General features: G+C 42.9%; 1 protein-coding gene across 3 annotated transcripts in view; it reads right to left on the bottom strand.

Moving 5' to 3' along the window:
* The window catches only part of TTYH3 (tweety family member 3), a 79,466-nt gene that overhangs the window by 37,530 nt on the left and 15,081 nt on the right, over window positions 1-26,855 (bottom strand). For all 3 annotated transcript variants that reach the window (XM_074885546.1, XM_074885547.1, XM_074885549.1), the window contains exon 2: window positions 1,647-1,816. In XM_074885546.1, coding sequence (XP_074741647.1) covers window positions 1,647-1,816 — 170 coding nt within the window. The remainder of the gene's footprint in view (window positions 1-1,646; window positions 1,817-26,855) is intronic.

Below are 26,855 nucleotides of genomic sequence, written 5' to 3'. Positions count from 1 at the left end.
TGGAAGACACACAGAATACCTCACCCTTTCTACAATTAAAAGGAAATACAACTACCACACTCTGCAGCAGCTGTCTTGGACACATACACTGCATAACAACAGCCTGTAGCAGCAGCAAAACTATAAATAGCATCAGCTAGAGCTTCTGCAAGAAAGGGTTAGGACCACAGCACTTTCAGTGGATTGGAATAGATGCAGCTGAAGCTCTTGAGATGACTAAAAGAAAGGTGAATGAGGCTAAGATTTCTCTTTGCAAGTTGCTCTCTGGTTTGCCTTTCCATTCCAGGTGCCTATTGCATTCAGCAAAGCACAGAAGAGCTCCCTGCAAAGGCAGGAATATTGGCTAGTGCACTAGCTCTCCTCAAGGCTGAGCCCCTGCCTCTACAGGCAAATCCATCCCCAGCTGCTAAACTCACAACATAATGTCTGCTCTGCAGTGTTTGTTGCAGTACTTCAGGGGTTTTCTATTCTCTTAAGCATGGGCCTCAAAAGAGCAAATACACGAATGCATCAGTAGCACAGTCTAGCCCTTGAACAGCTAAGCCTGACCTTCAGACAACATGCTCACCTCCAGAAAGATCACATACCACATCACAAAAAGATCCACCACCTATCAGCAGGTTAATACAAAAAGTGAGACACAAGACACTGCAAAATGCAATCTTCTTGTTATCTCCTAGGGGTCTGCTCCCAGATCTGTCAGTCATGCAGAGGGACAACTAAGAGCACCTGGAGTCTTGGGCAAGAGTAGATGATGGTTGGAATTGGTAAGAAATGCAGTGCTTGATCTCAGGGCATATGTCCTTACAGCTCAGAGTATTCATTCTGCCCAAGTCAAAACAAAGCCCAAGGCTCCTTCCAGAAGTCTGCAAACATGTCCCTGCTTTCAGATGCCCCCATCATTAACTTTCCAGGAAATGAGATCCTCATCTGTGTTACCTAAAAAAACCACCAAATCACGCAGAAAACAAACAAAACGTAAATTCTCACCTTTTAATTTCTTCTGCACTCATTATCCACTAATTAACTACTTTTTCTTGTTTTTCAGCAACCCTTCTTTTCACCTCACCTACAACAGATTCTATTGTTCAGTCATAACATCAAACGTTGCTGACACCAGCACCATTACTAGCAACCCTTAGAGACAGCACATTAGTACAGATAATGAAATGCAGCAGTGTCTTACACAGGCTGCAAAATCTGAACATCCACTCCAGTCAAATACCAATACTTCCAAACCCAAAAGAATCATCTGTGCATCTTTCTTCCTAATCTACTCTCCCACACATTCTTTTTGGACACCAGATTCTAAGAAATCTCCACCTAGACCTGATAAATATTTCAACTGTATCCACCCTATTTAAGCGATAAGCTTCTAAGGGCGCAGTGTCCTTGATCTACCACTTGCAAAGTATTTAAGAGCAGGGCATTAGCTATTCCTTTTCACATTGCTCAAACCATTAGGCAGTTCAGCAAGTGGCAGAAAGGAAGAAAATACATTACAGATATTTAAAACATACATACACCAAGCGGAACGAGAGATTACTGACATTAACTACAGACACAGCGTACCAAGCATGAAAATGCATGCACAGGGTACGCCAATCCGAGCAACAGGGAAGATCCCTTTCAGGCATCAAGCATACCTGCACACGAGGGTTGCGATGATGACACACCATGCCGTACAGCAGCAGTCAGCATTTAGATGTTCTTCGCTCTTCCGATGGCGGCAACACAGCCAAAACGAGTAGAACAAGAGAAAGAGCAGGTCCAGAGCGAGGCAGGAGAGCGCGATGCCACCCAACAGCAACAGGGCCTGCGGAAAACAGAGACAGGCGTCACATCTGACCAGGGCACAGCCACAGCAGAGGATGTGAATCAGCGCCCAGATGGTCAAGGGCTCTGCAACAAGACAGCACTGAAGGCATACATTGAAAACAAGTTGGTTTGTGGTTTTTAAATATTTTAAAAATACAAACAGGAGGTTTTTAGCCCCACTTTCTCCCCTCTCTGCATCCCACTCTATGAACCCATGTTCTGTACCTAAGCAGTAAATAGCTGAGCCATTTTGTCTGTCCCAGTCTGCAAACAGCCTAAGTGAATCAGGGAGGGTTTCCTCTTTACTTCTCATCAGAGGTCAGCAGATTTAAAGAAAAAAAATTAAAAAATAGTTCAGCCAGCTGCCTCTATCTCTACAGTTCTTTAATCTTCATGAATAAATATGCAGGCTTATTCATTAGAAATCCAAGTGCATGAGTGGGCTTGAAAGGGGGTGGAATTTATCATACATGCGTGAGATTGATTTTAAAAAAAAAAAAAAAGAATCCCCATGCAATGCTTCAGTTCAAGGTAGACCTAGAATAAATGCTAAACCCCTCCATATACCATCCACATATATAGGTACAACAAACATGGATGCTATAGACACACTGGCTTGAAGCCGTCACAAGCTGAGTTATTGTGTTATACATATTTCTAGTCAGATATTCCAGAGAGGAAAGGGAAGCAATAAGTGTTTAAGTCCCTTCCAATTTCTTTTTATTCAAAAAATCCTGGCCAAAACCCAAAAATGCAAAACAATTTTGTTAAATAAAATAATTTAAAAAAAAAAATCCATTCTAACACCAAATCCAGCCACACTTACCCATGTGAATGAATGAATGAAGTATTTTACCCATAAGCTTTTTTGGATAAACCCTTGGTAGTGGTTTAGAAATTACTTCAATATCTGGAAAGGGCCTAAGTCACCCACCGCTACCCCAATAGCAGGAAGGCAGACGTAGATCTGTATCAGCAAACCTAAAACAAAGGTTTGTAGGGTTTTTTTTATCAGTATCTCTTTTCCTCCCCATGCAGAAATTCCTTAAAGAACATTTATACACTTCCTCCTGACTGAAACAATAACTTCCTCCTGGTCAAAGAAACGAAACAAAGAATGCTGCGATTAAAGCAAGATTCTCAACAGAACTGGTGACCATTTCTAACAAGGTCTGGTAGTAACTTGCTCTTCATAGGTTCTTCTGCCCCTTCTGTCCCCCGGTCTGCTCCATAGGTACTCCCCTGCTGAGTTATTATCCTGGCAAACTATATGAGCCACACAACATACTTCCCAGCCAAGCAAACGTCAGTGTGTGCAGACTGTAGGGCCCATCGCCATACATAACAAGATTCACACTAGTTAAACCTAACTGCTGCATGACAGATACTCCACGTAGCCGCGGCTGTTTGCGTTCCCAGCCTTAACAAACCCACCCAAAGCCCATCACGCACACCGGGATGGGGGGAGCTTACAGGTGCTGCTTTCCCAAACTAAAATGCAGGAACTCGGTCCCGTTGTAGGCAAGTGAACTTTGAAATCTTTAACAGAAAAGAGTGGGGGTGGAAGGGAAAAAGCCCTCTCCCCCTTTCCCATGATTACGCCAGATGGTGTGCGCACTGTTTGAGCTCCTGAGCAGAAAGGGGCCTTCGAGAGGGAAGCTGCGTTCGGAGCCCCACGTTCTCCCACTTCTGAAGGCTTGCCATGTACGAGCACTCAATACTAATTTGGCATGCCAAAGCTCCTCAGGGTTATTCGTTATTTTTCAAACACGTCAGGCTGCTGTAATGCAAAGCTTTCCTGCACTGCTCGCCTGCACTTCTTTCTTCACACCCTCAATCTTCCTGCACATGCTAAAAAGCATTACTGCTGGGAAAGGCGAACTCAGCCGAAAACATCCTCCCAGCAACTCTATCAGCAAAAAACTCGCACTGCCCCTCCAGATGTAGGGGAACAGACCCCATTAAAAAGAAAAAAAGCAAATACTAAAAAGACAAAAGAAGCAACCTCAAGTTCTCGCTTTGAAGGGACACTTAATATACGCTTTAATTTATGCATCTGGCCAAAAGGACTTGGCTGGCCACTACACCACGATCTGTGTTTCATTTTCCAGAGAATATTTGTTTTCCATTAATGGATATGTGCCATGACAACAAGTGAAATCATCCAGCAGATTAGTTATTAATCTTTCTGACTGATGAGTCAGTTTAGGACCCAGAGAGTGGCTGGCAGTGAAAGCCTGGTTGCAACCAAAGATATGCCTGTGCCTGCTTGTCAGGATTAAATGACAGTATTTTAAAAAAGGGGGGTTGAGACTGGATAAACCCTCAGACACTCTATCCTGCAACAGTAAATCTGGGACTCGGTTATCCAAGGCCACATTATCCCGAGTAAATGTAAAATTATGCACTGGGCCTTTTGCCACAAAAGAGCATCAATTCGTCTTCGAACATTTGCTGAGCTATCAGAACCTTTACAGCAAATGATGCATGAACTGCCCTTACAGGAAAATGGAGACAACTTGGAGGAGCAACATTTTACCACTGTGCTGACACTAATGGCAGAAGTGGAGACAGAGCAGTCCCTGAAAATGAGTGTAAATCCAAGTGGTATCAGCCAGACTGGCAGGAGACAAAGCTACAGTGTTAGGAAGCACTTTCAAAATAAAAGTTAATAGCAGTACTCAGGGAAGTAACCACCAGCAGAATTGCTAGCTTGGAAAGGCACCATGAAACCTGAATACACTCGGTCTTGTGCAGGGACAGTGCCCGACAGCCTGCTACAGTGTTAATCGCCTTTCTCAACTTCAGCATGGTTGCCAAGATTCCTGGTATTTACTCTCTCAATGGGAGTAAAAAGCCAAAAAAGGGGCAGAAAACATCTAGGTCTCCATGCATGGAGAGGGACACCATCACAATAAGAAACACAGGGCATGGCAAAGACATCCCTGCAAAAATACCCGGGGGCTGGTTAGTTCTTCCATGTGGTATAAGGGTACCCATAGATGCTAATATTATACCTAAGGACATATATGTAGATCAGCCTTCAGTTAGCACAATCCTTGGTCTCTGAGACCATGCCTTATGTTACTGTGGATCAACTAAACCAATATACAGCTTTGTCTACCAGGTGAAAAATCTCCATATAAACCAGCTGCTTTCAACTTGCAAGTTCCAAACAGTGATCTACATCATTGGTCACCTGAATATACTTGTGGACTGTGGTCCCAGGAGGCTAATTTTAGTTGCTGAAACTGCACTTAAGGGATGTATACTCCATCCCATCCTACATATGTAATCAAAGAGAAATGATCTATGTAAGAACATGAGAGAAGGGATATACAAGATACATTTGAGTATATTTATTTAGAAGAGAAAGCCTAAAAAAAAAAGTCATGAAGCACTGTAACCCAGGAGATAAACACTGGGTTGCATTCACATGAAGTGTCAAGGTTTAGCACTGCCTTAAATGCTGTTTGTTCGTCACTCGACTGTACTGAGTGTTGGCTTAGGGACCCTTCCTCACACCATCATGTCACCTCTGCCATGAAGGTTACTTGGCACAAGAAGTCCTGGCAGCAGAACAGGTTTAGAAAGTTAATTCTGAATACAAATGGGCTCAAAATAATCCATGTGTTTATTAAGTACAAGTTTTGCCAATCTCAACCTATCCAACTTCCAATTACCACATTCTTTAGACCTTAACTGTACTAACAGCAGCATGATGCAGTGAGCAGCTCTTCACATGGAGTAGATGATAGCTATTTCTGGATAACACTGCTATTTTACCACTAGTTAGAAAGGCCACTAAAACCTCATTAAGAAACTTGAGAGCAAAAGCTAAAGCCTTCAGGTGGTTCCTGAAAAGCATGTGATTTTGCTTTTAATCTTCCATCAGTAATTTAAAAGTTATTTCATCTTAAAAACTTCATAATTTCAACCCACAGAACAAAATAGCTACAGCTTTTGAGCATCTCAACAACACAGCTGTCTTAATCATTGCCAGATTGAGAACTGTTTATAGTTTTACCTTAAAGTTAGCTTTTGCCAAAAGAAAGCTTTCCACTGAATCTGCAACTAATATTCCTTCTGGATTTCCATGCAGTGACTTGAGTTTGTGATAATAAAACAGAGAGAAGAGGTTAAAGGAGTGTGGGAAGAGAAAAACGTTCACCCAGAAGAACAAATGAAGCAAACTGGGCTGCTGCCAAAGAAGCACTCATCTCTATTTATTCCATGAAGGACGGAAGTCATCTTAGCAAGAAAAGAAACTGCTGTGGGATAGTGTCATGCCTACACTACTTCCTACACCGTTTTTTGCAGACTTCAGGAACACCTCTAAGAAGCTTACATACTCATAGATGATAAGTAGCTATGTCCCACCAAACTGCTTTTTTTTGGTAGCACTGGCAACACAAGGAAGACACTCTGACCCCATCATCAACTTGTTCTGAACACATTGTGTGTTCAGAGACTTGATTTTCATTTCTGAAAAATGCTGTACGTAGTGTTTGTTGAGATACTTAAATGTCTCAGGATGTCATTCATCCCACAGCCTCTACAGAAGGATGCAGGCTTTGGTAGGGAACACAGCCAACCATGTATTGGCAAATGTAATGTGGGGGGAGGATGCGGAAACCACTGCTGATCTCAGCACTAAACCATCCATATCTCCTCTGCCCGGGGGACAGGCCTTCCCAGGCCAATTACTGTACTCAACACAGTAGAGGAGCAAGGCTGGGCAGGAAACGTGCTGTGGAAGAGGCTTTTCCCACGGTACTGAGATGTATTCTCCCGTGTGAGGAATCCCTCAGCGGCATGGAGGAGCACCATGGAAACAGAGGACAGGTTCCACCATCTCATCTCCTTACAGAGACATCTTCCAGAGAAAGCACACTGTTAAAGGAGTACAGTAGATTTTATATTTTTATTTTTTTATAGATATATATAGGGCAAGTCCACACTGGAGCAAGCAATACAGGCCTTTGCCTTTTGCTTTTTTTGGCTATGGGCTTTCCCTTCTGAAAAAGGGAAAATGCCAAGGATTATATCATGCTTTTTTTTTTTTTTTAAAAAAATCACCTTTAAGACAATACATTAGACACATTAGAGCAAAACAGATCTACAGTTGAAACATCTAGCATGACTAGATACCTCAAATCTTGAGATACCTCAAATCTCAAACCAAGTTGGTTAAACAAACAGGCTAGCTTCCTCAACCCTGAGAAGCCATTCTACACAGGCAAGGGCATTCCACAGTTAATTGGTATTAGAGCAGTGAACTAAAGCCACTTTAATTACAAATGAGTGTTCACACAGGGTTTTAATGTAGTTTAACTAGAATGGCCTTAATTCAGTGTAGTTTAATTCACTTTAGTGTATTTAAAGTGGTTTAACTAATCTTCTTTGAATTTATTCCTCCAGTTAATTCAGATTAATTTCTCAAGTGCCCTTGTGCAGGCAACCACTGAGAACAAGGCTAGGTTGATTAAAGATTCATCATCATTTCCTCCATACTAACATTCTGACCCCTTATTCCGTAATTAAAAGACTTTCAATGCTGCCTTTATATTTGGTCCAATTCACAGAAGCCACCAATGCAGAGGCCAAACAGACATAACCTTGCTGATGCTTGGTTTATTGCAGTAACCAGCACACAATACAACCACCACCAGAGTTTTGAGAGCTGTGGTTAAACAATATATAGCGCAGGTACATCTGCACACCTCAACTTCCACAGGTTACATGGGGCAGGTGCTAGAATTCATCAGAACATCTCATATCACAAACCAAAGAGGAACATAAAGCACCGAGCAGAAAGGATTTGCTTAACAACTGGGTTGGAATTTTTTTTTTTTTCTGCCCACAAATGCAGATCTAAGCCATGCTAATCAGCAGTGAACACTGGAGTCCTATTGGGCTGAAGTCAAATAACAATCCATTTATTCCCTTAGCTGTTACCAACTCAGCAATCTCCATCTTACACAGCAAGGAAACATTCCCAGAGGTAAGGGGGTCCTCTAAATTGGATGTTCTTATCCCTAGTTTCTCCATAATGCTGGCTGAAAGCCTCTCTGCACTACAGTGATGAAAAGAATGAGACACTCTCACCAAATTCAGTTTCCACTGACAGGTCCCCACAGACTAAATCTTTATTAAATGAGGCTTAGCTCAGAACTGGCAGCTTGTCAAATGAGCATTCTCGCTGAAAAGGCGGATTTCCTTTCTGGGGATTCTGCAAATTCCCTTGCAGGGCTCTAAAAAAACCACCACGGATGCATCAGTGTTCATGCGGGTCTTTGTCCCAAATCCCAGACCAGCAAGATGTGTAAGGAAACCTCTTGGGAATAGGCCTTCAGCTTTAGAAGTTTACTCCTCCTTAGTATTCCCAGTTAGGCAAAGTTAAAACCATTAGTTACGTTTGTTTAAAGGCAAGAATAAGATAAATATTTGGAACATCGACGTGAAGGGCACCAAAAGGATAGCCGGAAGAATTCGGTGGGTCTCCTGCACTGCTCACGTCCATGCTCAGCTTGCCCAGCTCGCCCATGGCAGATCTGCACAATTTCAGACATTCCTTTTCCACAACAGATTAGCTCACGCATTCCCATCCAACAGCAGCTCCTCTACTCAAGGTACTTTAGAAGCAGCTTTATTTCCTTAGTCAGAAAGCTGTATCATCCATTAAAGTCTTAAAACACAATCTCCTCACAAGGTAATTTTCCAGCAAACAGGATAATGGAAAGAAACCCCATGCTATAAAGGAAGTATGAATTTAATGCTCCTACAATTCAGGGATAAGCAAGCACTGCCTGTGTTACCTCGCTCAAGCCCAAGTGCTGTATCAACTCCCATGCCAAGACAACTCCCCATCCCCAGCTCTGCAGCAGGAGCTCAGCAATGCTCCTGCTGGCCTGGAACTCCCCGAAGGCAGGACAGGACGTGGCACCACCAAGCTGCAGGGACCAGGGCACACTTGCACAGCCCAGCACGTGAGCTAGGCAGCATTAGTGTATTAGAAAAAAATAAGGGGGGAAAAAAAAAAAAAGGCAGGAAATGCCTAGGCCTGAAGCCCAGTGACTTAATCCAATTTCCATCCTTTCTCCCTTCTCCCTCTTACAACGTGGGCTCTCAGAGACAATTCACTTCATTTAGAGGGGGGAAAAAAAAAAATCTCTCCTATTTGCCTATCCTTACACACTATCAAGCAAAGCGCTGGGACACTGCATTTTTTTTAATCAATCTATGCTGACCATGCATGCTCTGGAGCGGATGCCAACCTCAAGGATTTTCTTTCAAGACTCCAGCTGTAAGGAGTCTGTGCTTTACTGCAAGCTAGCTGCTCTTTAGCTGTTGCTGTTTCTTATTAGATATGGTTTGAAACCCAAGTATTCATACCACTCCTGTGAATTTCAAGAGTTCTCCACAAAGATAGGGTCTTTCAGTAGAGATGATTACATGCATAGTCTACAAGTCTCCTGTTCCTCTGTGGGACCTAAACCCTGTCCTTTCCAGCACTGGATAGGTAATGGCATAGCACTGGTTAAGATTAAATGCTATATTTAGGCTCACAGCAGCTTTTTGATCTTCTTAATCATCTCCTCTTAGACCAGCCAACCAAATCAGAATATATCAGCCACTACAGAGTTTGAAGACACAGCTCAGTTCTCATCTCTGATGCCCAGAGCAGGAAAGGCCTGGCAGGGAGGTCACTGCAAGCTGAATACACCATGCAGTACCCCCTTTAGCAGGCAGCCACCAGTCTGCTTTGAGAGAGGATTTCACACACCATTTCTCTTTGGAAGAGGATAAACAAGGCATTGGGGAATGAGGGAAAGAAGAGTGGAAACAAGCAGAGCCATCCCTAAGTGGAACAGAAAACAAAAACTTGTCCCAGTTGTGGAAACTCTCGCCAAAGGAACATCAACCCATCAACAGGGTTAGCCTGGCCCATCATCAGGGATGGCAGTGTTTCCATAAGCAAGACTGCTGTAGGTAATGCAGCTCTGCTTGCTCCTGTCATTACTTTGAACTTGCTGGTCTGTCTTCAGTGATTCAGTATCACATCACTTGTGTTAGTCAAGAAGTTTTGCTGGGCAAAGAAGATTTGTTTGAATTTCTTAGCAGTGTACACATTCAGTTGCATAGGACGCAAGCACAGTCATCCAGCACAGGCATTCTTCCTCTCACTATACTTTTCTGGCATCTTCTCTATGCAGCTCGTGACTTGCAGACATATCAAAGCAGCTGAGAGGAAAACAGTTCAAGTATGGCCACTTCCCGTCTACCCCAAGTGATAAAAAACCCACACTGAGTTTCCAAATTTGTCTCCAAAATTTCCACATGAAAGAAGTTCATTTTAAGAGGAAATATTTTTAACCACCACACTTGGACTGAAGCGATTCTGGAAAGCCAGGGCAAGCTGCCTTTCACGAGTTTCCACTACGGGACCGTGCACAGCACCTCATTCCCTTCACAACATCACTGCACCTTTCTACCAGCAAGTAATTTTGGTGGGACTGGAACCAGGATTTGGTAGGGCTCACTGATCAAGCCCAAACAGGTAGGGAAGCTTATTTACTTTGGGGAGAAGTGCAACAATAGGACTAACTTCACCTTGGTTCCCAAGCATTGTGTGCAAATAATGTAGTCCAATGTCTGCTCAGACCTACCAAGCTTATATTTAAGGAGTCTATTCAGGGTAGAGCAATGATTTATGGCAAGACCCATAACTGATCTGCAAAGAACATTAAACACCCCCCTCCCTTTTTTTTTTTTTTTTTAAATCAGCTATACCTGGAAACAAGGAATTAGTAATCCTTGCAATCAGAAGGATTATGAAAATGTGTCCCAACTGTACCAAAGGAACACAGAAAGTATGAAGAAACCCAAGAGAGATGAAAAAATTTAAGACGAATGTAGAAGATGTGATCATCACTGGGCCAGTGGGTTTGTGTCCTTGAATCATTTGCAGAATGATGTCTTGCCCAGAAAATTCTCAATGGTAACATCTCTGCAGGCACCATTTTAATCCCATTTGTTTTAGGGGTTTTTGTGCCATGCATATACTGCTGCACACTATAAACTCAAGCATAACGTTTGCTGCATTGAACCACAGAAGTGATGCAGAGTAATTTGAGAGTCAGTCCAAATTGGAATGCAAACTCCAGCATCAAATTGTTACTAATGTTAGACTTGAAAGGCAACTTAAGGTGCCTGCTAACATTTATACAACTTGTTTCATATCATTAGCTCCATGAAGAGGTCTTTTTCTAAACAGCAGCTATTAGGTAAATGTTTAAGCTGCAGTAAGAAGCTCTAGCATACACTTTGGCATTTGGAGGCACCCGAGTTTAAATTAAAAAAAAATAAATTAGGAGGAACAGAAATATTTTGTAGCCAAGATAACAAATCCACTGCAAATGACTTCATAAACTGTTTCTATTAGCACTGAATGGAGAGGAAGGTAAGTTGCTGTAATTGGACTTCTGCATTTATATGTCAGTGACAGGAATGGGCTAGAAAGGTGTTACACAGGTGTCTTTAACATGTCCAGTTTGTTCTCAGTTCACAACCTGAAGTCAATCTTCAGAATCAAGACTGAGAATTCTGGAACAACAAGGAAAAAAACCCAACAAAAGTAAAAATGGGGTACTGCACTTCTATTGATATTTACCCCATTCAGCTTCACTGGCATTTGTCTACACAACTGAAGCAGGCCAAATGGCTGTTTACACACCAAAAACTTCGGCTTGTTCATAATACTCATTAAGCCTACTACAAGGTGAGAGAAATAGCACTCTTGATTACATTAGCAAATTACACTGGTCTAGCTGCCCTGATGGCTGACCTCTGGGAGAGGATAAAGAGCAAAATCAAAGGCAAACTGCCCTACATCTTTAAAGAGTCACAGCCCATTGTGCTACAGCTAGCAGTCCATCTGACATCTTCCTTAAAATAATTTGTATTTGAAGTCAGCTTTAATGCAGTATGTCAGTCATGTGGAGAGGCTGCAAAGAACTGGAAAGGGGCAGTATCCCATAGGGATATCTTCTGTAAGTTGGGAAAGGAGGAACACAGACCTCTGACCCATCTATTGACTGGACCTGAACTGACCTCCTTGCACAAACAATGCAAACATGCCATTTAACTGTCAGAGACAAACAAGTGCCACACTTCTCACCATAAATTCACTCCAAACTTCTTCTTTGAAGACTGATATACTCAGGGTTAAAAAAAAAAAAAAAAGGCAGGAAAAACAAAAAGAGGAGGAAATATCTCCCTTCAACTTAAAGCTGTACTTTTTGTACTTTTCCCTCCCCCAAAAGAGGCTCATTCGTGTGCAGGAAACATTTCCACATCGAGTCTTCCTTGGTTTTATTTTGGGGTTTTTTTTTCGCCTTTTTTTTTTTTCCGCTTTTTCGTTCTTTAAAGAAGGAAAAAAAGCTCTCAACAAAAATCCTCAGGGACAAAGACAACCAATATTCACTATTGAGAACCTTCAAACCCAGGAAAAAAAAATACCATAGAGAGACTAAAAGAGGAAGCAGATCAAAAAACTATCCAAGCTAGCCAAGACCCACCACAGTCACAGCTGGAGCCTGTGTTTCTGCACCACTGACAAGACTGGGAGCTTCATTAACCACTTCTTTGCTCAGCACTGCAGCCTGCACAAGGGCAGCTAAGGAGCTAAGAAAGGCCTCATACAGGCTCCTCGCCAAATGCTGAGAAGGGATTAAGGCCTCCGGCAGCTATACTGAAGGGAAATAAAATTTGAATAGAGATGCTTTCTTTACAGCTTTCCCCATTAAGCAGTGCAGAGCTGCAGATGGCCCTCTCAGGAACCAGGGTAAAGTCAGATGCTGCCCCCTCAAGAGCAGCATTCTGGCAAACGGTCACAGCCTTACCCCTCCACTTCTGCTGCCCAGTCATTATGCTGACAAAAAGGGGAGCACATGCTTTTAAAATTCATTATGGCATTCAAATTTGAATGCCATTCATGAGAATAGGACACAGCTAACAGTAGACGTACATATAGATTAAAAAACCTTGCAGGTACAAGTCAAATATGGTGATATAACATGTCTTTACAGAAGGCATCTCACTTTGCAGCTTCGGGTCTGAACAGCTCTCCTCACAGTTCCTCCATTTCCTCACAGGGTTGGAGGAAGAGGGAAACTGTCTCTTTTCAACTAAGAAAAGTTGTTCAACTGTCTCAAGGCTTGTCTGCCTATAAAGCCGAACGTTGTCATGGGCTACTGGCCTAAAAAAATATGAAGTACTGAGTTTATATCAGCTATTTAGGGACAAATACACCTCACTTAGCTTCCTCTGACACCAAGTTTTGGGAATATGTAGGACATGGGACTATGTCACTGTAATAGCAGTTACATCAGTTAAAAGCAGCAGGTTTGCCCCACTGTGTCCTAACAGGATTTTTTGTTATCTGCTCTGCTTTCCCAAGACAGGTGCATCATTTCCACTAGAAATCAATGCACTTTATAGGTAAACTAATATGCACACAGCCCTCCTTCAGAGATCAGTGCCGGTAGGATTCATTGAACTTGGATTCATTCATCAGTTTTTCTGAATTGCATCTTGAGATTGATTTTTCAGGAAAGTTCCCAGAGCTCTTATAGAGGTTCTGCCTACACTGATGTCATGGCTATACTTAAAGAAGGAACCCCACTAAAGTGGTTTATAACATGCTCTGGCAGGACAGTGTAGACAGAGCTAAATCCTATTAAGCTGCTTAAGTTGCTTTCCCCCTCTACAGTCATCTGTCAAACGCTGGCCCTACACGCAACAGCCAACTATCATACTAGCTTATCAAGAGTCATGCTTAGAACACCAAATAAAACAAAAAGATTCAATCATCACACACACGAGGAAGAGAAACTGGGGCAGTGTGCTGCTCCAGTAACCTCCTGGGATCCCAGAGGGTGGAGAAGGCTGGTGATTAGCTTTTCATTACAGTTAGATTGTAACCCACTTGCACACCACTGGATTTGATTAAAGATAAAATAAGAATGACTGTTTCATGTTAGTCTTGGCTATTTTGAAAGCACTATATGGAGAATATGTGAATGTGAGGCATACTTTTGAAGATCACACTAATGGGGGGAAGTAACTGGGAAAACAAAGAACTGTTCAGCCTTAACTCAGCACCCCACAGAGAAGAGGGAAAGCAGCATTCATAGTAATCTCATATCCTTTCCCAGTAACCTGAAAATCACAGAGACCTGAAAGAGTAATCCCAGTAAGTGTTAAATGTCCACATTTAAAGCTCCTGTTTTATAGCATTCACTTCACTAAGTCAACATGTTATCACTATGAGATTTCAGAGACAAACCTCAATTTCACAGATTCCATAAAATAGAAAACAACAGTCTGGAAAAGACCTCTGGAGGTCACTGTAGTGCAACCTGCTGCTAAAAGTAGGGCTAATTTAATAGATGGGGTTGCTCAGAGTCTTGCCCAGGCAAGTTTTGAGTGTCTCTAAGGCTAGAGTTTCCAAAGCTTCCTTCAGCCTTGGCTCCAGCACTACAAAGAAAAATGTTCGTAAGCGATTGCACCCAAGAGCCATTTCCCATTGCAACTTGTGGTTGTTGTCACTTGTCCTTTTGCTGGGCCCTTCTGAGAAGAGCCTAGAGCCATCTTCACCAAGTCCCTCCTTCAGGTATGCAAAGGCTGCTCATGGATCTGACCTTTTGCTTTCTCTCCAGACTGAAGGGTCCCAAGCCTCTGAGCCTCTCTTCACAGCTCAGGCTCCAGCCATCTCAGTGGCACTCCCCTAGGCATGCTCCAGTTAGTCAACATCTCTCCTGCACTGGGGGCCCCAAATCATTACACAATTATACAACTTTTATGCTGGCACACGTAACTGGAGGAGAACCCATGCAGTGAAATGGCTGTTAACTCCATTTTAGGGTTATTTTCAGCTTGCTTAGAGAGCTAAGCAAAGCACAAGCCTTTGGAGCCCAGGGTCTGCCTCCAGCTGGCACGACCTACCCCACCTGCCATGGTCACAAAGCAACAAAAGGTGACAGATCTCCCCCCACGCTAAACAGCATGGACAGCCGCTCTGTGGGCATGAGAAAAGCAGCAAGTACCATTTGAGACCCAGAGAGAGACTCAACAACATGGATGTTATTCCTCAGAACAACAAAAAGACACAGGTGAGGGGGGAGGAAGGGAAAGGTAGGGAAGGGGAAAAAAAGCAGCAATAGAGAAGTTACATGCTTCAGACTGAAAACAAGGCACCTCGGGAGTTATTCGTTGAGCCCAACTGCGTGGATGCTCCTCAATCCCATTGGCTGCCGTCTTCCAGAGCTGCACAGCAACGAGCCCAGGAGGTGGGAGGCTGCCAGCACGCATGAGACCTCCCTGCTCAACCCCTCCTCTGCATCCCCCCAGCCCAGCCTGACAAGCACCGCTACTGCTCCAGCTCATTGCAATATCGATCGCTCTTCCCCCACCAGAGGTCAATCAGGGAGAGACAGCCAAAGCAGGCAGGACCTCAGTTAAAGGAATGCCAGGGTCGATGCAGAGCAGTCACCCCAGGTTATTTCAACAAAAGCAGTATAGTACAATCCCATGTTCCACCTCAGACCACGGCTCTGGTTTTCCTTGGCGAGCAGGAAGACAGTACTGAAGAAATAAGGATGGGGTGGAGGGGAAGAGGTAAGGCGTGCACAGTTGTGCTCGTGTCTGACACAGGTCAGAGAAGTGCTGACACCCAAAAGGTATTAATACTCCTCAGAGGCAGCACTGCACAGCATGAGTGCCACGTAGGCGTTTCACTCCATGAATTTAGGAAAGCAAGGGAGGAAATGGTCACAACAGAGAAAGCTACCCAAATTCAGCTTCCCTATGAAAAGGGGCTCCAATCTCAGGGTCCCAGACTACACTAGCATTTAGAAAAGAAGGTCAGAGATTCTCACAGAAGTACAAGCAGGAGAGAGAACAGAAACTGGCGTAATGTGGAAAAGCAACTGATCCAGCTGTTGGGTTTACCACCACCACAGCCACAAAACAGATCGTGAAGTGTGCTATGGGTGTGGAGGAGGAAAACCAGTTCTAGTGCCTGAGCACAACAGCTCACAGCAGGAGAGTTTGTTACAGCTTTCCTCTAGCACAACGACCTAAACCAAAGCACCATGAGATGTGAGCAAAAATTAATCTAAGACACACAAAAATATATAAATAGTTGCAATTGGACAAAGAACTCAAACACAATGGTTTGCAAGCTCTAGCACAAGAAAGGTCCGGAATTCTTTCCAACCAGACCCAAAATCATTATCTCCCAGAAGTACTGAGTGAGAGCCAAGCGAAGGATACCCTGAACTCCTCTGCCCCACTTCCCAGTGTACGCAGGAGAAGTTCATCTTCTGAGCAGTCATTACTGATCAGGTGCACCTTCACAGACAGCACCTGGGGGCACAGTGCTGACTCTCAGCATGGAAAAGCAGAACTAACAGAAGGAAGAAGGCTGAAAACTGAACTGCAAAACAAACAGCTCAACTTCTGCCATTTTTGAAAGAAAGCAAATCAAACTTCTCTGTTGTTACGTTCCGGAGTTGGCCCCTGAAAACAAAACCAAAAACCAGGGCAAGTTGAACGTACAAAGAGTGTGACAAGTTAATGCTGGCTACTACTAAGGCCCGTACAAGATCCCAGGTAAGCTACAAGCATGCAGCAGGGGAAGATGACAGAATTTTGGGACAGGGAGAAGGTGTTTTATAACATAGGCACATAAAACTCCTCTAGCTTTTTAAAACAGTCCAGCTGCTACAAACCTCAGGAGTCCCATCACATACAACACTGCCACCTTCATCTCTTCACTGGAGAAGAAAAGCGTATTAGAGGGTGGAGAAGCATTAGCATCTCTCCCTTTTGCCATCACACAACTGTAATTACAGCAATTGTTTACGCAGCCTGTAACAGCTACCTGCTTCCCACTATTTATAAACCAAAAGTCAAACCACTGCAAAACCAGCTGTGTTTTATGTCACTGCCTCCCCTAAATTGCCTGCCCCTCAGCTGATCAAACTGCACTTAAGCAGATGAGAAACACTAGCATGAAGTCAAATAGATAAGCTTGGCTCCTGATGACCAAATTCTGCACCGAAATGAGAGGCCCAGAAGCAATCTGTGCTATCAGGTCTGTTGGGGATAGAGCAAAGAGCAGATTTAGTATCTTATAGACAAAAAACATGGATTCCCTGCACACACACACCCATTTGTGCTATGGTCGTCTCAAACACAGAAAAATCTCCAAGAAATAATATAGCACCCTTCCCATACACTTCTTGTCAGAGAGAATTGGTAAATCTGCCAGCATACCCAGTACAAAAACATTTTTAAAGTTTTTAGGGACTAAGAGTACAAATTAATTTGAAAATCTGTCACATCTTTTGTTAGTTCCCTTAAGTTACGTACAGCAAAACTAGTTGTGGAGACATTTGACAAGCAGACAGCTAAAGATTAGATTTCTTCATTGTTCAGCAGTAGCCAGAAAGGTTCATAATCATTTATATGGGCATAGTTCTCAAGCTTTTAAATTACTGTTATTTCTGCATCAACTTGCTTTTACTTCAACAAAAAAAGAGGTAAAAAGCATAGTTTTAACAAGTGAGATCTCCCCAGTATTGACAAAGTAATACTTTCCCCATTAACAGCTGCTGCTATATATGAACATGTCAGAGATTCTTTTTCTTTTTCTTTCTCTTCTCCAGCATCACCACTGAACATTTAGCAACAGAAGGAAAACAAGAACACTAGCATGAAAAGCTGTGACAATTCAGCACTGTGATGGGTAGGCTGGCTCTTACTGCGCTCATGCAAACACTCAACACACCACTGGTGGGGTCTCTGAGCTGTAGACAATGTCACACTTACTAAAACAGAGCCAGGAAAAGAAGGAAACAGTAGGCAGCATAGCTGCTTCTAAAACTTGTCATTTACCCCATTCACAGGGGGATGATATCAAGGTTTTTCTTCATTTTCCTCTCATCTTACAAAAAGGCTATAAATCCCTGTGTCCTCAAATGAGAGCCTGACTTTGATATCCACTACACAAATATTAAGATGTGTTGTTTAAGTAAGCTATCCAGAGGTCATCATCTATCCAATCTGACCTGCCAGAGCAACAAAGCACAGCAGACACAACTCCACCCTAATGAGCAAGGCTATTTTTGCTGCTGTGCTTGAGGATCAAAGCTTTTCCCTAAAAAGCTATGCTCCCAGGGGCTAAGACCACTTTGGTAACAGCTAAGATGGGAAGAAAACACTCTACTTTCAGGATACTTAAGACTCAAGTGAACACCAAGTTCAGGGTAAGAAGCACTACGGAAACTATGTGTTAAGCAAGTAATATTGATGGCACATCAGCTAGAATGTCCTATTAAAAACCTGTAACTAAATCAAGGAATTCCAATATTCATAAGTGAACTTAAAAGCACTACCCTCTGGGATACTAGCAAATCTCCCCTCAAAGACTGTTCACTTCATTGATAGTCATGTTGATTTTCATAACCTTGTCCACAAATTCAATCAAGCTCCAGATAAAATCTAATCAAGTTGGACAAGCTGAATTGCAAGGGCTGTCTTTTCAAGTCCTTTAATGGAAGGTCAGCTCAAAATAAGCCTCTGATGTCCCAGGACTCAAGTAGGCTTCCTACATGTAGTTCATTGCTGTAGGCACCAAGACCACCTCAGCTCCCCAAACTATTTTTAATACTCACCCTAGTGGAGCATTTGATCTCTAGACAAGCTAGGTTTAGTCTTCTGTCCTTTTTGCTCATATGCTTAGTGATTTCTCCAGGCACAAAAATGCTCTCTGAGGTATAGAAAACACCTGCTATTCACAGAACTCCATTACCATAATTGTTCCTCAACTTCAGTTTGTCCCTCTGGAAAACATGACCATCCCTGAGAACTATTACTAGTCTGAAGACAGTGACCATCCTAAAGCAAATATAAAAGCACCCATAAGATTGCCAAAGGGCAAAGCATTTACATTTAGAAAGACCTCATAATTCACATTTAAGACATGCTGGTCACTTCGGTCTGTCCTTCAGAGACATCCTTTTCCTTTTCTTCTCCCCCGCAACTGAAAAGACAAACTTTAAGCTATAGCCAAGATCTAGATCCTTTGGCTACTCCCTAGCAAACAGACATTAGGAAAAATTTACTCCCACAACAACTAAGAGAAGAAGCCCTTCTATATTTATGCACTTCAGACTAAAGCATTCAAAAGTATCAACATAACTTACGGTCTTTAAAACAAAGCAACTCTTGAATATTGATCTGTATGCTGATGTTGTAAGAAAAAGAAAAACTATTCAAGAGGTTCTCGGTTCTAAACTTAACTTAAAATTTCATCCATGGAGCCCAGGAATAACAGCATAACATTTAAATACCGTACATGACCAATGGGACATCGCAAACCAGTGTGACTGGGGTTAAAGCATGTCCCATGTGTGGCTATCATCTGACTGCCATTCTCCTGGTCATCAAGCATGCAGAAATCTTTATTCAGACTAATAGTTCTGATGCAGATTCAAGGCCTCTCTCTCTGAAAGTGGTGTTATGGGAAAAAAAAAAAAGTTTTGTAACCTTATTAGTCACAATTTTACTATAACTAAAATCTTACAAGGACAATACCACTTTTTCCCAGCATCGTACTTCCATAGATAACAAGACAGCAAATGCTCTCACTAGCCAAATTCCTAACATTTCAAAAGTAATTATTTCAAAGCTACTGAACAGATAAACAGAACTAACAAGTTTCCAGACAGCAAGCCACTCCTCATCTTCCTCTTTTTCAGCGTGTGTAGCTCAGGTCATTTCCGATTTCGATTCCAGCAGGAAAAGCTATTTCAACCAGAGCACAGAAATAAGATGCCCAGAAGCCCAGACTCACTGACTCTGCACTGCATTAAAAAAGCACTTGGAAAAAAGGCTACTGATTAAAGGAAGGGTGCTGTTATCTCCAACACACCAACCCTCTGAAAGGATGTTCCCTCCCAGACACTTCAATGTATGAAGTTCAGTACCCTTCCTTTTTTTGTGTGTGCGTTAAACAGTCTTTATAAAACAAAAGAAACTGTTTGTTTGACTGTTTTTCCAGCCAGCTTCAAAATGAAAATATTCCTGCCCTGGTTCCACTCCAGGTTGTTCCCTAGTGAGTACCTCCAATATTTTACATATCAATATTTCTTTCTAGAAACTAAGCTCTAGGGAGAATGAAGAAGTGAAGAAGCTCGAGCATATTTATCAGGCTTGACACTTTCTATCGGTATGCAGCACTAGAAAACAATTTCCCTGATAAATGGATGGGCCCAAACTAGTCACACAGCCCTGTATCTTGCTTTCAACCTCATTACTCTTTTAAAGAGGTACAACTCTGCAAAAGGCTTCAAAATGTGGATAGACTTGCAACAGAGGAACTTGCAGGGAAGGTGGGGACTGTAGCTGTATTACAGACACACAGCTGAACTCCAGGGGCCTAGTGAAGACAGTCATTTGTGTTACTGCTTTGTCCAGCTGTGAAGTGGCATTACACCACCACCTCAGGCACTCAACGTCAGCACAATATGGCTGGGTGTAATTTCACTGGTCATGTCCAAAGCTTTCATGCACTTTGGTAAGGAGATGCACACACACCACCCAATGAGAGCATCAAATCACACATAATCTACTGCTGTAGAAGTGAAAAATTGATCAACTGCTCATGTGGCACTGAGAACAGTTCAAGACTGTTGAAGTGATGGAGAGTATGGTCTTCAGGGCAGAAAGAAGCAAAGAAAGAATAAGTTCTGAAAAGGATGGACTGATGCTAGCATTTTAACAGGAATATTCCCTGCTCAGCTACAATTCTGCAAGTCACAAAGTAACTAGAAACAAAATGCTATTACAGACCCCTTTCACTAGTGGTACAGTGGTTTGTTCTATCAGCTTTCACCATTGTTTCCGACTCCAAACCAGAAGCAAGCCATAAAGGGCAGGAAACAGCTAATCTATAAACCAAACCCAGAAGGGTGTTTTTTCCACAACGGTTTAAAAAAAGCTATGGTTTAGAAAAACCTACAGGATCACATGAAGACAGAAGTCAGCCAGAAACCTTTTAGTTGGCTCCCGAATTCTGCTTATTGATTCAACACCCCAAATATTGCAAAAGGCAGATTCAACACAAAGCCTTGTGCATCCCGCACTTTTCCACCCAACTCTCTTAGCGCTCAAGCACTACAAAGCACAGGTACGAAGCACTTTGTTCCAGCCCTGCATTTATGCCAGACCAGGGTTACAACAATTTATCCGACAAGAAGAAACAGAGTTTTACGTCAGGATTAGGTGCTCAACCTGGTTCACTGGGCAGCCATTCAAATATCCTGGTCTCCAGTTAGCAAGGACTGCTTCTGTTTGTGCCAGGGCTAGTTACACTGTAACTTGAATCAGACATACCTCTGCACTCCTGTTGAGACCTGTTTTGAGTCAGGTCAGTTCCTTGATTTAATCACTGAGCAGATCCAGAGTGCAAAGTGTTCCAGCCACCCTCCTGGACCATGACCTCAGGCACCACAAACTTCCGCTTCAGAAAGTATGATTAAAGGACCCGAAGCTGCAAACTTGATTACGGATGGAAGAGTCACATCGGTTTTAGGATTACCCATGCAGGTCCTCAGGTTTAGATCGCATTTACACGAACCAAGGCACAATGTTGAAACCACAATTTTGCACTATTTCTCCACTGAGGTCTTGCCCAAAGAGGCCTAAGCACAAACATCCATGTTCACAGCCCAAATCTAATTTTAAATTATGCCCAGTATGTTAGAATACAGTACTATCAATTTTTCTCTCTTGTTTGGAACTATTGTCCAATAAAGAATACGCATATATTTGTTCCAAATGGGTGCTGGAAGCAGTTTCACCAACGCACAGAGGTCTTAGCACTGCAGCAATGATACAGCAGTGCCATTCCACAGGAGTTCAGGAGCAAAAAAGTCTTTGATGCCATTAAAAAAAAATAATCCAGCTTTCCAAGGCTGCAGCTCAGGGCCAAATTTCGTACAAAAGACTTCTACAGAGAAGAAAAAGCTAATTAAGAGACTTGAGCACAGAGCTACAGATAATGCCAGAAAGTGCTAGTTAGAACCTTGCTCCCCATAAACCACACCTCCCAGTAAACACAGCTCAGCGCTGCAGCTTGCGCACTCTTGCACAAGCATTCACCACAACCTTCTTTGGAAATCTGTACCAACTTTTATTTACATTTTGCTTTACTTACAATTTCACTGACAAATAACTGAGTATAATCTACCTTCAACTTCTAGGTGGTTTAGGAGCTGCCAGCAACAGCACGCTCCACCCTTCCTTTTTGCAACACAGCCACCTCCCAGTGCGCTGGAGCTGAGCGTGCAGCTGCAAAACCTCGACATCCAGTTCAGCCACAAGCAGGGGTTACCTGTGCACAGAGCATTATTGCTTTCTCCCGTGTATTATGCAAGTGCAATTTCCAGCGTGCATTTCAAAATCAGGCACAGCCTGCCTAGCAGAAGTAATTTGTGCATGATTAAAAAAAGATCTGCCGCTCTGTAGAGAAATGGATTCATTCTTCAAACCTTCAGATAGCAAGTACAAACCATGCAGCAAGGTTTGGACTGCATACGACTATGGTATTTCCTGGGTTTTCAGTGTACAAACAGGCAAGCCTAAAGTCCATTTGCTTGCATGGACTTCTACAATATGAAGGTGGTGCTTTTGTTGTTTTTAAACAACTTCAGAACTTTTGTACAACTTGTAAGGAAAGTGACAATAATAAGTTTTCTATTGGACCCTATGAGCTTATCTAACCACCTGCATGTTGCACAAAAAAATTTAAGATAAAAAACCCACCACCACAAAAAACCCAAACCACACAGGACTTGAGAACACCCTGTTTTTCTGGGTTATCAGAAATAATAGCCTTTCCAAACACAGCTCAAGGGAGGAAACATTTTGTAATGCTTCACAGTTCCCAGAACAAAGAGTGACCTCTTCTAGCACTAACACCAGGCTGTGTGCTGCAGGCTTGGACACCATTAAATCCTTCTGCAATTTACAGATGCAAAAGAGGAAGTGGTGACACTTCAGGCAGCCAAAGCTTTCCTATTAAGTCTGGGATTGAAGAATGTGCAAGACAGCAGAATTATAAATCACTCGGTCATAATTTTAGCAGGAAACACTCTGCTCTTATCAGCACTGCTTCAAGCCACCCCTGTTATGCTAATCCAGTAACTTGTGAACACTGAAGCACCCTTGATAGAGAGGGCCACTGTGAAAAAATAAGTCCTTCAACATTTGTTTTCATAGCAGCTACATCTGGGGAAGAAATTACCGCAAAGCATCTACCTCTCAGCAGAGCACTACTTGGATCAGTTTTAGAGGCAGAAATGCAAACACCATATGCTCTGCTGAAGCTTTAGCTGCTTAGAGCTTCACAGATCCATGCCTCGTCAATATGTGCCACCCTACCCCAGCCCTCTGCGCTAGCTGAACCGTGTGTGTGTCACTTGGACACAGCCTTTGAGCATGCTTCATTACTTGGGATTGCTGCTCCAAAGCTGGGCCTGGAGTACCAGTGTTAGCACCGAGATAACAGCAAACAGCTCTCCTGTTGTTATTGTCACACCTGATAACGGCAGAGAGGCAAGCCATCACCCTGACATGCCTTCATCTGGCAATGCTGTTCTTTTAGGACCATTCAGTGCATGATTTACATACTGCTACTGATGCAGAGGTGCACTAAATGCCAACTTCTGTCTAGGAAAAAAAGGGATCCCCACAAGCTAAAAGCAAAATTGGTATCTTTTATACAGGCGCTGACTGCAAATTGGTTTCCCCACTTGTGATCAATCACCATCTTTCACCTTGTATTTCACTGGGAAATTTAAGCCACTTTGGACACTTGCTGTTGATACAGACTTTCCCCATTTCTCCACCCATGAAAAGGCTATTCATCTCACCACTGCAGTTCTGCATTTTGAAAGCATCGCATCCTCCCACCAACAGACAATCTTGCTAGTCAGCAGCCCTGTGCCTTTGACCTTGAAAACCTCACACACACTGAAGCCTTCCTTCAGACAGCAGCAGCAACACTACTCACTGAGGACAAAATTATAGAGAAGTAGAAGAAGGAAGTACATTTTCACATTCATTTCACATTCTAAATTGGCTGATAGTTCCCCCCTCACAGTGTTATCCTGAGCTATGCTTCCCACCAACCCCTTTTTTCTTTTGTCTCTAGCTAGGTATACTGTAATTACGGTATACTGCCGTGTCTTCTCAATGCTACCTTTAGATTGATAACCAGTGCTTGAGATGAGCCCTTTCTATTCATGAAGAATCGCAACAAGCCAGAAGCACTACGGGTGAAGAGCTTAACAGGTCAAGTCCAAGGTGTTGCACAGTCACCCGATAAACCTCAAGGGAAAGGTTTCTTCAATCAAAACAACTGCTGTGAACATACCCCCATCACAGCATCTGCATCTGCCAGATGAGGAAGAGCAGCCGCCGGAGCAGGTCTCAAGTGGTCACACCAGCACCAGCTGAAGAACCAGGCTGCACTGCTCTCTGCTCACCACGTCCTCATGTGGCTGTGTGAGCGACTTTAACGTCTAACCACAAACCAGGCTCTTGTCCTCCAACATATTCACAACTACTGACTGGCAGAAGAATGGCAGATTTGGGATGACAATGTTTTTCAGAAAGAAAACCCAGGAGCACACTCTTCACTCTTGCCGTTTTGTTTTTAACCTCACATCTGGGGTTTGAAATACAGCCCCCTGACATTCAAACTGTGAGTACAAGGAGGGATCCATCAAAGGAAAAAAAAATCCAATGGACGACAGCCAGCTGCCTCATCCACTCACTATTATGCACTCATGTATTGCAGCACTTTGAAACAACACAGAGTCAGGATAGATTCCTGGCCTGAAAGCTCTTGGAAAGAGCTATTTAATCCAGCCTCCCATACAACATTCAGGCCACAGCCATTGACAGCCGCGAGCAGTGGGCCATTCCTGCTATGAACCATCCCTGTGGCTCCTCCGAACCTTTGGCTTGGCAAGCCATCCAACACGCACCTGTGGTGCTTTGCAATAACTTCACTGTGTTTGCAACATCACCAAGGTTGGCCACTTCCACTAAACAACATAAATAGCATCTACCAGTCCTCCAGGGAGTGCTTATAGAAAACAACAACAACAACAAAAAAGGGCTATTTAAAAACAGCTGTTAGGGCTGCCACCAGATCAGCATTCTCAGGTTAGAGGTTCCCCAATGCTGAATGCAGAAATACATGATCTCACCTTTTCCAGCTCTTGTGGTTCCTGAAACACATTTTCATCAGATCTACACCAGGACTGGTGCTTAGTTACTTATTTGCTATTTGCCAACCATCTCCTGCTTTGTTTATTTTTAATTCAGTGTCTTTCAGTTCACTACCAGGGCTGGATGGACTTTCAGCCAGCTATCTTGACTGGTGAATCACATTCCTTAACCTTTATAACAACCTTCAGTGTTAATACCTACATTTATCTTCATCATTAACTTTGCATTTGAAAATAGCTCTTCTGAAGCACCGAGTACCTTGTTACCTGGGCAGATCAGCAATTTGCCTGTTTGGAACACTATCGCAAAGCGGGATTCACCAATGTGTAAGCAAAAATCCCCCAGGCTGTTTATGAACTCTCCCATAAAAGATGCCACAGAAGGGAGTCGGGTGGATCTTTTTGCATTTGAGTAGTTTTATACATATTTTTAAGCCAGGTTGCACCAGACATTCAACTTGCACTTGAAATATCTCAAGCTTAAGATCCACCCTTCCCTACATGGAGTTTTAATTTCCACTCTTTAGAGACAGGTATTCTAAGCGTCATTTGTGAATTTATTTTCAGAGAGCATCCTAATCAGGAACAAAGAGAAGCAAAAACTGTAAGCTCCAGTGCAGAATTCACAATATCTCTTATCGAAGATTATTCTCTAATCAGGTGGGGCTGGTAGACCTTATTAACTACAGGACCAGCAGCAAAAATACATCCATTGCAGATTCTCTGAAGCTAAAAAGAAGAGAGCCATGCTCTCCTTAGCTCTATTACTTCTTTTGTATCACCATTAGCGATAAGGATCCCTTGCCACAAACTCAGCTCAGCTCACTAAAAACACCATCAACAAGAAAAGTAGTTTGGGCAAGAATACAGAGTTAGATCCACTCAGACCCACCAACCCCATTAGATTAGTGGGGAACATTATCTGACTCTCAACCTGTATGAAAACTGGCTCTTTGACAAGAGACTTTTCACAGCACTTAAGGGCTGGCAGCAGTTGTCTGAAATTCTTCACCCTTTTAGCAGGTGTTAAAGCTTCTGGGAAAGAGCCAAGCAGTACTTTTGACTCAGTGAAGCAATGGAACCATTCGTTACATCACCCAAACACTAAAACAAGTGAGAGCAATTCACTAGAAAGAAGTTTTGAGCAGCCCCAAGGTAAGATACCCTGAAGCCACAAAGCAAATATCTGCAATAACTCTCATGTCTTCACGTTGCTTTTTATTGAATGAAAGGAAGTGGTGCATAAACTGCAGAACAAAGTAGAGCAGAGCATCTGCTCAAACACTCTTACAAAGCATTCAGTAACTGTTCTCACTTAACTCTATGCAGCATAAAACCCACCACGATACCTCTGGCAGTAACTGTGTGCAAGTAAAGTAGCTCTCTTTCCTTTATGGGTCTGCAGAAGAACGTCACAAGACACCGTTAGTCTTCACTGCAGAAGGAGCTAAAGAGAAAAGCTTTTGATTTTGCTGGTTCTTCCCACCATCTTTAACAATAAAACAGCCAGCTCAAGTTTTTTCCCCAAAAAGAAAAAGCAAGCTTGAATGTGTATTGAGAAAGCATTTTAATTTAGTGTTACAGACAGTACTAGTGGGAAAAAATGCAGTACTTTGTAGCAGACAAACCTTACCCTCCCCAAACTGGAGGGCAAGGGTGCTCTTGATG

Source organism: Strix uralensis, chromosome 16 (genome assembly GCF_047716275.1).
Source record: "Strix uralensis isolate ZFMK-TIS-50842 chromosome 16, bStrUra1, whole genome shotgun sequence".
Taxonomy (NCBI): Eukaryota; Metazoa; Chordata; class Aves; order Strigiformes; family Strigidae; genus Strix; species Strix uralensis.
Note: the sequence above shows the minus strand (reverse complement) of the source record. Positions and strands in the feature narration are given on the sequence as shown.